General features: G+C 54.8%; 1 protein-coding gene across 1 annotated transcript; it reads right to left on the bottom strand.

The window, feature by feature from the left end:
• Positions 1–442: 442 nt before the first annotated feature.
• Positions 443–10,503, bottom strand: Cav3 (caveolin 3). The gene is made up of 2 exons (XM_070018414.1): positions 10,204–10,503; positions 443–1,541 (listed from the first exon to the last, which is right to left on the bottom strand). The coding sequence occupies exons 1-2, from the start codon at positions 10,315–10,317 to the stop codon at positions 1,200–1,202; spliced, it is 456 nt and encodes a 151-aa protein (XP_069874515.1). The 5' UTR covers positions 10,318–10,503; the 3' UTR covers positions 443–1,199.
• Between the last annotated feature and the right edge of the window lie 227 nt (positions 10,504–10,730).

The following is a 10,730-nucleotide window of genomic DNA, read 5'->3' as shown; positions in this document are numbered from 1 at the left end:
CTTTAAAGTTTTTCTTTTTAGGACTAAGTTCTGGTGGGGCACTTGGGAAAGGCAACTGTAAGATTGCATTGGTGTGTTTGGTGTGTCCTTGCTTTTGGGGGAGAGATGGGATGCGTGTATATTCTCTTGCTTTCACTTCCGGGGCAGAAGTTGCACATAGGCCAAGGGGCCAGGCCGGCCAGGCCAGAGGCTGCTGTCCTGCAAAATAAAGGGAGGTTCAGCCAGGCCGAGGCCCGGCCCTGTCCTCACCGGTGCCTAGAGAATGAACCTGCTCCCCTAGCCAAGGGCATTTTCTTCCGTTGGTGTTCATTAGCTGTCCCAGTGGCAGTAGAAGTCATTTGGAATAATTTGAAACAGGTGCTCAGCCAATAAGCCAACTCCTAAGAATAAAACACACTTGCGTTGTTTTTGTTTTTTTTTTTAATTTTTAATTTGGCCCAGCTGAAGACAAACCCACTTTCCCCAAGTGTGTTTTGTGGAGGCCGTGAAGGACACTTTTTTGGAGCTGGTCAGGATTATACTGACTTTATGGATATAAAGAAAACATAGCCAGCCACTGGTAGCTCACACCTATAATTCTAGCTACTCAAGGAGGCTGAGATCTGAGCTTCACGGTTCAAAACCAGCCTGGGCAGGAAAGTTCGTGAGACTCTTATCTCCAATTAGCCACCGAGAAGCAGTAAATGGATGTGTAGCTCAAGGCATAGAGCGCTCGCCTTGAGCAGAAAAAAGCGCAGGGATGGTGCCCTGGCCTAAGTTTAAGCCCCAGGACCAGCATGAAAGAGAGGGAGCGGGGGAGGAAACACAACACCCCCAAATGCAGCTGAAACCCTTTATTAGAGTTAACTGCCCCCCCTCACCCCACAGTCACTTTTTGCTGTTGCTGTTGGGCGTGTGTGGACAGGTTGACCCCAGGGAACTGATGCTGGTTGTGCTGTTACAGTACACATGGACGCAAAGACTTGCAGTAGCTGCCTCTTAGCACACCCCCTTCCCTCAGGCCGGGTCTCGGGGACATGGCAGTGGGGCTGGGATGAGTGGCGGCCTCCGTACTTGTGGGCTGGACTGTCTTTTCTTTCCCTACACTGTGTGCTCCCGTCTGCGGGGAGGAACTCTCCGGAGGCCTTGTGGAGCGGCACCAGGGGACCAGCCTGGCCCGATTCCCCCCTGCCCTGCCAGTACCACGGCCCCACCTGGCTTTAGGTCTCTTTCCTCAGGACCATCTTGATGCTGCTGCAGACCTGGCCCATGGCAGCGAAGAGAGGGTTGCAGAAAGTGCGGATGCACAGGGAGTAGATGTGGCTGATGCACTGGATCTCGATCAGGTAGCTCTTAATGCATGGCACCACCGCCCAGATGTGGCAGAAGGAAATGCAGGCGAACAGGAAGCCCCAGAGCAGGGCCAGCGGCACGCCCAGCAGCGTAGACAGCAGGCGGTAGCACCAGTACTTGGAGACGGTGAAGGTGGTGTAGCTCACCTTCCACACGCCGTCAAAGCTGTAGGTGCCCACTGGTTCTGCGATCACATCTTCAAAGTCTACCTGCAGAGGGAGGAAGGGGAGTCTTCAACTCATAACATCCACGCACCACCCCCGCTTTCATGTGTGTACAGCCGAACCCCTTCCGGGGGCTTGTGAGACCTGGAAGGCTGGATCCCATCTCTGGAAGATGCTGGCTCAGCGGGTGTGGGTAGGGACTGAGACTCATTTTACAGAGTCTAGCCAACCCGACACGGCGAAGAAGTTACTCCAACGCTCACATTCAATGGGTTGATGTGTGAGACTGGCCGAAAGTCTGTCCAGAGCCAGCGTCACAGCCATGGTTCCTGCTGTCACTGGGATCTGCAGTGTCCCTCAACCGCCCGCGTGTTACAGGCTTGCTCTCCACGGTGATGTTACCAGGAGGTGGTGGGACCTTAAAGGGTGGAGCCACACCCCCGGGGGTGTGTCCCAGATGGGAATTGTGGGGCCTGAGCCTCTCAGCTCTTCACTCCCTGCCTATGCCCAGATCAGTTCGCTCCCCTCCATGCTCCCACCATGATGGACAGATGGACGGACTGCCAGCAGGACCCAAAGTATCCAAGGGATCACAGACGGGCGCCTGCACAGCTGTGAACCACAATGACCTTTACGTGAGCCCCTCGCCCCAGGCATTTGTTATAGTGAAAAGAAGCCCACCGACAGGCGCCCGAACTCTTATTTTGGGCTGCTGAGGGACTGGGGCTTCACCTGGGCAGTGAAAGGAACTTCCTGCAGGAGGAGACGTGTAGCTTACGCTGGGATTTGAAGGTAAGCGGGGACATGCGGGTGGTGGACTGGAAATGACCAGTCGCAGCTGAAGGAGCAGAAATGGCTCGCAGCTAGTGGCCATGGCAGTGCGGTTTCCGCGGAGTTGCGGCCGTGCAGACGGCCCAGGTGAGTGCGAGAGAGCCAGCGCGGGCTGGAGAGAGAGGCCGGCAACTCACAGGGGGAGGGCCGGGAGAAAGGACGGGTGTGAGGGCCAGCAAGGACATGGTGGCACTGGTTCAGAGGGGGTGGCGGTGAGTTGGGGGGCACTGCTGTGGGAGCTGTGGCCTGTGACTGACGAGGCCCTTCCTTAACGAAGGTGAACCACGCGGTTACAAAGATGCCCCACGCGGTGGTGGCTTGGCCAGTGTGCAGAGCCTGGGGAGGAGGCCATGTTGCTGTTGTCCAGTCCTGCAGCCATCTCATCCCTCACTGCCCCACAGAGGAGAGGACTTGGGTCCCAGGTGGCAAGTAAAGGAAAAAAAATCATCAGGAGACAATAATGACAAAAAAGGAGAGTTACTTTGGGCCCCTTGCCTGGTCTTCGTGGGGCCCAGGTTTGCACTAAGCATCATCATGGAGATGACGACCATGACCCGGGGTGGAAGGTCAGAGGCTGACCAGTCCACCAGGCACTTGGAAAGTGTGAATGGACGTCGGGCTCGGTGACTGCAGTGCCCAGGAGGTCTTGCTCAATGGGACGCTGCTGAGCCGTGCTGTGGTCAGCAAGCAGAGAAATGCCTTTGCTATAATTAGGATCTTAAGCATCCCCAAGACCTGTGTGTGTGTGTGTGTGTGTGTGTGTGTGTGTGTGTGTGTGTGTGTGTGTGTGTGTGTGTGTGTTCAGGCTTAGTCCCCAGCCCGTGGCGTGTGTGTGTGTGTGTGTGTGTGTGTGTGTGTGTGTATGTGTGTGTATGTGTGTTCAGGCCTAGTCCCCAGCCCATGGCATGACTTGGAAGTGGGGGATCTTTGACAAGGAGCGTGTGAGGCTGGTCTGTATTTCGGTGCATTTGCTGAATGGGTGAGTGAGCCTGGCATATCGCCACACCTCTTCCTCATCCTTCTATCTCCTTCTATCTCCTCCTCCATCATCTATATCCCATCACATCTCCATCTGCCCATTTATCTACCCATCCATTCTTCTAGGCATCTATCCAACTACCCATCCACCCATCTGTCTACTCAACCCCCCGCATTAATCTCAAGCCATTCATATATCTATCTGTCCACTTATCCATCCATCTACCCATGCATCCATGCATCCACCCACCCATCCACACAAGCAAACAAGTATTTATTAAGCACCTACTTTGCTTTGGGCGCACACATCTCAGGCAGCACTAAGCACCTGGTAGGTGCTTGTTGCTGGTTATTATTTGTGGAAATGCTCTGAGTTCCTATGAACATCTCAGAACTGCTGACATCTCAGATTGCCGATCGAGTAATTCTCCAGCCAGCCTCCTCAGAAGGGCATGTGTGACAGGTCTCAGTCTGAGCAGGTGGGAGGGATGGAATCCTACAGTAATCACCCCTCTCCCAGGACTGCCTCTCTGCTGTGTCTTCCTGATCATTTCTGCTCTGAGTTCAGCATTGTCTCTGGGGATTGCCTTTGAGTGTGACTTGGGAACTGAGATGTTTACTATGAATCAGAGAGTTACAGTATGCTGGGAGGAGGCCGGTCCCCCAACATAGACGTGAGCCCTCCGCGAGCTCTGGCCACAGCTAGGATTACAGGCGTGAGCCATCAGTACCCAGGCCACAGTGACTTTCTTATTTCCCATCCACACAGACACAGAGAGGACATGGCCTTTTTCTTGGAGGGTCGGGGACTGAGGGAGGCATTTACTGGCTGAGCCTCGGGGCTCCTGTGTACCAGGAGAGATGGGGCAGGAAGGGGGGAGAGTGGAGAACAATGGTTGCTCATTCCCTTATGCCCACTTCTGTGCCATGTTTATTTTTGGAACAGCAGGAAAGCCAGTGGTGAACTAGTGCCAGTCACCCCCACCCTGGCCCAATCCCTGCGAAGGTGGGGTTGTAGGATGGGGAGTTGCCTGAGGATCAAGGGTGGAGGGGTGGGAGGAGGCCGTTCGCCACTCCTGTCAAAAATACCACTCCGCACCCCCCAGACTTGCGTGACTCAATGCTTGGGCACCCAGGACCTCCACCGTTCATGTAGGGACTCTGGATGCGGGGAAATAGCACTGTGGCTCCAGCTTCCACTAGGCCCCTGAGTTCCTGTGTGATTTGGGCATGGCGCTTTCCTTCTCTGGGCTTCAGGTGGGTGAGTTGGTTGGTTGGTTGGGCGATGCTGTTGTTTAGTTCCACATAGAGGGGATTGAGACAAGACTTGAGTGAGTGGCTCGGCCCTGCTGGCTTGGGGCTTTCCTGGCCTCCTGCCTCTCCTCGTGAAGAGCCTCAGGCAGTGAGCGCCTCTCCAGCCCTACCCTCCACCCTGGGGAGCGGCGTACAAGTGGAGAGTCACCCTTTGGAAATATGCATAGAACTTTGATGTGGTAATTTGATGGCTATTGAATCTAATCACAATAAAAAAAATTTGTGTTCCTGCTTCTTATTTTCCTCCTCTGGAAATTAATTTTTCCTGTATTGCACAAAAATACCACTGTACAGCAGAATGGACTAATCATAGTACAACTGGCCCTTCGCCCAGATAGTTTGAAAAGCACTGGTCTATAAAATTAGCAGCTAACATGAGGCAGTACCTACCAAAAAACTGCTTCAAAATGGGCAGACTTTGCTGCTTTTGTCAGAAATAATAATATGGACGAGAGAATTCTGTGCAGCCCGAGGTGACCATGGAAACACCTACACTGTGTGTCACCTGCTCAGGCCGGTGCTCCACGCATCTCCTTCCTGTCACCCACATGTGGGGGCCAGGTTGGCCATGGATTAAGGCATGAGCCTGAAGCCCCTCTGCCCTGCCCTTGCCCAGGCTCACCCCAGCAGGGGCAGAGGCTCAGAGCACACTCAAGCCTGGAGCTTGGGACCAAGTGTGTCCCAAGGAGGTGTCACAGAGGCAGTTGGATTCATGTCAAGAAGCTTGGAAAGAGTCCAAACGATCATATGGGCCATGAGACAGAAAGGAATATGCCAGAAGAACCTTGTCAGCCTCCCGCAAGCCCTGGTCCTGGCCCTTTCACTGGACTCTTCCCATTCTCTCTTCTGCAGGCTCAGCCTGTGCTGGCTATGAGGTTGGTGCAAGTTGAGATGAGAAGCAACAGAAAGGCCCTGGGTGGTGGTGTAGGCCGGGTACTAATTTCTGGGTGTGTGTGTGTGGGGGGGGGAAAGTTTTTCTAGATGACCCTCAGTGAATCATGCTGCTCAGGGTTCATTCTGTGGGGTAAAGTGTGAGTTTGTCATGTGACCCCCTAGAAGGATAGCGTGGAAATTTTATACCCTGCTCTAGAGGCCGGTGGTATTAAGTCTTACATTATACTTGCAGAGGAGGGAGAGGCCCCAAACTACGAGAGATACAGGTCTGTTTGTCCATCCTATTCTCCTAGTGGAGCTCCCCCTACAGCTGCTGCCTTGGATTTGGATCTTCCTGCTCGTTGGAGCTCTTGGTGATTTCAGCCCCAGGTCACCATATGACCAGAGCTACCTGGATGCCCCCTGGAGATCAGAACCACAGCTCAAATCTGAGTGGTGAGAGATTCAGCGATGGTTAAAGGTGGTTGGGGTGACATCTGCGTGGTAATTGGTTACTGACACACTGTGCTTCAGAGAATCGGTAGGCTGGGGAGAAATTGTTTGCTCAAAAAATCCCATGAAATTCAAAAGCTTTCTCCATCTTGGCTGAATCAGAACCGGTGGGCAGGACCATTCGTTTTGCACACTCTGTTTCTTCATCCGAGGGCAGAATAGCCAAGAGGCCTCATCTGCAGCTCCAAGCCTGACCAGTTGCTGGAGCCTGTCTTCCTGGCAAAGTTCTGTGATCTATTAATAAGGTCTATCATGAACAGGAAGGGGCGACTCTGCCCCCACATTCTTTCCAGCATCGTGGAGAAAGCCTCTATTTCATCGATGGCTTATCTCACTTCTCCTTGGAAAGCCTCTTCTCCTAGCCTACATTTTAACTTTTTCTCATTAAAACAAAACAAAACAAATACACCTTAGACACCATTTCCTGGGAAATTGGCTCTGGCTTTCCCCAAGTAACTTCTTCCTCCCTTTACCACCCAGGCCACTTTCCCTGGCACCGAATCACAGCATCCAGCACCTTCTCCTTACTCCAGTCCCATCTTCCATGTTGGAGGTATCTATTCACTTTGATCTCGATACCTTGGGGTGTCCTGGATCTTCCTACACTGGAAGTGGGGTGTAGTAGGATGGGAGGGATTCCTGACTCTTCTGGTGTTTTTCAGCCTGAGCTGATGGGCTGATGGCAGAAGTGATGGGAGGTGGGTGGAGACTGGTGTGTGGGAACGGCTGGCGTCCCGCTGGGCTTCCTGCCCTCCTGAGGGGAGAGGGGTTGAGTGTGGAAGCCAGAGGTGCCCTGTGACACTCGGGGGTCAGGCGTGTCTGCGTGAGGGTCTGGGTGTTGGTGTGTTTCAGGGATGGGGGGACCCTCAGAATGGCTTGGGTGCCGAGGTCGGCGCTGGAGCAGCCCCAGTGGGGTCTGCAGAGAACCCCGCGGCCTTGAGCACATGCTCACATCCCGGAGGCTGGCATGGGGTGCGTGCGCGGCTGCCAGCCCCGCTGAGACCGCGCATGGCACACAGCAGCACTCCGTGACGTTGTTGGGGCGGGAGGAGTGCTCACCCCGGTTCCTGGCCCCCCCTCCGCCCCGGTCCTGCCCAGGGCTTGCAGACCAGTGTGTGTGTGCTGCGTGGCTGGGACTCTCCTGCCTTGGACCCAGTGTGTGAGGACTGAGCAGCTGGGACTGAGGGACCATGGCTCCCGTTGCCCACCAGCGCCTCGCTGTACCAGGGAGTCAGGTCCAGAGTAAAAGGGTGCCAGGGCAGGGGCTGGAGCCAGCATGTCTAGCTGGGTCCCATTCCAGGATTGGAGCCGCCCAGAGCACTGCAGGCCTCCTGAGCCTCCCTCTCAGCCTCCACCCTGTCTCTCTGCCTCCCTCCTCCCCCCAGCCTTCCATCCTCTGTCCTGTGTTTTCCCCCGGCAGTGGTACACGCAGGTCCCCCTCTGCAGACACGCTGCCCGGGCCTGGCCTGGTCCAAGTCTCCTTCCTCCTTTCTTCCTCAGCTTTCTTCTTTAACATGTCCACACCCAACCCCGGGCTCCGCGGCCTGTCTGCGGCCTTTCTCTGCCCTCATGATCCTGGCTCAGCCTCACGTAATGTTTCATTGTCCAGCCATCAAAAGCAAATGAAGGGAGGATAAATAATATTGAAATGCATTGTGTCCATCTATGAACAAAAGAAAGCAGAGAAAAATCTCTCTTCCCCAAACAGGATATCCAGACAGTACCAAAGAACCATCTTTGACCAAGTGGGTCGAGATGATCTGGGGTCTGTTTGTTTGGCCTTTGGGATCATCCAGGAGTGAGTAGACACCTCTCTGAGCACCAGGAAGGCTGCATAAAGCTGGACATCTCTACTACCCTCCCCCCCCGCCACCCACCCCTTCTTGATTATAATCAGGACCTGAGTCCTGGAGCAGGCTTCTCCTGGCTCAGTGGGCCTGGAGTCCATTCCACACTTTGTGTCCGTTCCTTTCTCCCGTTTCCTCCTCTCTGTTCCCTAGTGGCTCACTGGGGGCCAATGCTGAGGCTTTTGATCCTCTGGATGGGACTCTCAGCAACCCCCCTTCCGTGTTGGCCCCTTTCAGAGCCTCCCAGCCCCCATCTTCCTTACAGTGTTGTCCAGAGTCACTTACCCAGGGGGAGAAGGCATCCTTGCTCTTACCAGGGAGGTGGGGACGGGAGCATCACCGCTCAGAAAGCCCAGGTGACCTGCCCAGTGCTGTCATTTTTCAGCAGAAGAGCCCCAAACTAGCACAGTTAAAAATCAAGTTGAGGGCCCCTCCAGTTAGGCCACTGCGTGGAAACCATTACTGATAACACTTTGCATTTCTTGGGGCTCCTAGTGGGAAAACTTTGCTGCCTCAGTTTCCCCATTGTGTTGTCAGACATGCCCTGGTTTCACCACTAGGATTTATGTCAGTATACGGTAGCACCGTGTGAGCTGTTGGGAGGAACACTGACATGAAGGGTGGTGTGGAGAAGCTTCCTCTTCCTCCTTCTTGAAGGGGTCAGGGGCCTTCCTGGAGGAGGTGACATTGAATGGGCCTTGAAGGCTGAGCTGGGCTGGGGGGGTGAGGGGCGGGCAGGGAGGAGCAAGCCTGGAGGATGGAGCAGGGGGGGCTGGGTCACATGGGGAGGGAAGTGAGGCTGGACTATTCCCCCTGTGGGAACAGTCGCCTGAGGCCCGGGGTCCAGGCTGCGCCTTGGGGCCCGCCCTGGAGATGAGGCTGGCATCAAAGCTTCCGCTTCTTCATTTTAATTACGAGGGAAAAACAGATCCGGATTCTGCTATTGGAAAGCGTTTAGGAATCCCGGAGCCAGCTTGGGCCTGTGAGTCCTTTTCAGCTATATATTTTATGAGCTTTCCATAGAGAAGAACTATTTCTGATAAAAAAAAATGTATAGCCCAGACCGAAACAGAGCCTCAGTCCAAACACACTAGACTTTGAGGGCAAAGAAGGACCACGCATTAGCTCATGTAACAACTGTTCTGCATGGACTCGATGTAGAGAAGGGAAATTATTGTGGACATGTGGGGTGCAGAGAAACGTGGAAAATGAATTGCAACCACTTGATGTCCTTTTTTTCAAATGTGACTGCTAAAACTTGAAACCTAGGGCAAGCCGGGCACTAGACATCTCCCATTCAAATTTAGAAGTAAATTATCCTGTGACTACTACGCAAAAAAGGAATATAGTACATTCAATTATGCTCAGCACATAAGACAGTAACAAGAAGCCCCTCTGTTCTGGTCTCTATTAAAAGTCCTGCTGAGTAGGTGGCACACACACCTGCCATCTTAACACTGGCAAGACTGAGACAGAAAGATGGTAGGCTTTCTTTTTTGGCAGTTTACAGGAGTTTGAGCAGTTTACAGGAGTTTGAACTCAGGGCCTCCGGTTTGCTAGACAGACACTTTGTGGCTTAAACCAGGCTGTCTGGGACTTCTATTCTCCTAGTTTAACCTTGATTAGGTAGGCTCATAGGCACACACTACTAGGCCCAGCTTTTTAGTGGCTGAGATGCAGTCTGGTGAACTTTCTGCCTGGGTTGGCTTGGCACTGTGATCCTCCTGATCTCAGACTCCCGAGTAGACAAGAGAAGATCATGCAGTGAGGGTACAGTGAGTCCCTCCACACCTGAATTTCTCCAGAGCAGAGCTGCTCTGAGATTCTGCATCTTCAGGAGGCCCTGAAGACCCAGCAGCCCTGTAGACAGCCCCTCATGTCTATGCTCGGTCCTGGGTGACAGTTGGCTTGAAGGTGTATGCCTCTGGTCCGACTGTCGGCCATGGGGGCCTCTCCCAGAGGGCCCAGGTCCCCTGTGCCGGGCCTCTGCCAGCCCCTCCACCAGGCCCGTGTGAGGGCCTGGGCACAATCAGCCTAAGGCGCACACAGCCAGTAGGCCGCACTGGGGGGAGCTGTGGCGGGTCTGGGGGCAGGGGATCACCCCCAAGCCCACCGTGGAGCTCGGCGGTGCGCTGGCATGGCGCAGAGCCTGGCTCGGCCACCGCTCCCTTCCTCCCTGGCCACAGTCCAGAGAGCAGCGGCTGCCACTGGAGGAAGCCCTTTTTCTGTGTGCTTTGCCTCTACTCTCGACGCGTCGGGTTGGCGCTGTGTGTGGCAAAGGTGCTTGGGGCTTTCTGCCGCCGGTGGGCTTGCCCAGCTGGGGGTTGGGAGCGGGGAGACAGGGGGCCTACCTTGACGATGTCCTCGTTGATATTCTTGGGGTCTCGGTTCACCAGGTCGATCTCCTTGAAGTGAATGTCATTGACGATCTGGGCCTCCAAGTCCCGGTGCTCTTCGGCCATCATGGTGGGGCTGGGGACCCTCAGGACCACGGTCAAGCCAGGCGGGGCTGGGGACACTTGGGGCAGAGAGAGACCAGCTCAGGGGCCCCCGGCCTAGTGCCCCTGCCGGCTAAATAGGCCCCACCCAGCATGCTGGGGACAGCTGTCCTGAATAACTCTGCCGGCCGGCCTCTCGTTAAAGCCGCCCATGGCAGGCCTCCAAGCTAAAATTAAGACTGGAGTGCTTCTGGAAGGCAGAACACTCCTTAAAGGGGGCCGTGGCAGCCCCGGCCTCCCCGGGGAGCTAGGCTGGCTTCCCTATCAGCCACTGGGGCTTGGCACGTGGGCTGGCCGCTCCCCCGGGGCCCTTGGCATGTGCCAGCACTGGTGGGCAGAGCTGGGGCTCCTGTGGGGAGTGAAAGGCAGCCCTGGCTCAG

This window comes from Dipodomys merriami, unplaced genomic scaffold, assembly GCF_024711535.1.
Source record: "Dipodomys merriami isolate MVZ:Mamm:240054 unplaced genomic scaffold, mDipMer1.0.p SCAF_13, whole genome shotgun sequence".
Lineage (NCBI taxonomy): Eukaryota > Metazoa > Chordata > Mammalia > Rodentia > Heteromyidae > Dipodomys > Dipodomys merriami.
The sequence above is the reverse complement of the archived record's forward strand: the minus strand, read 5'-3'. Positions and strand labels throughout refer to the sequence as shown.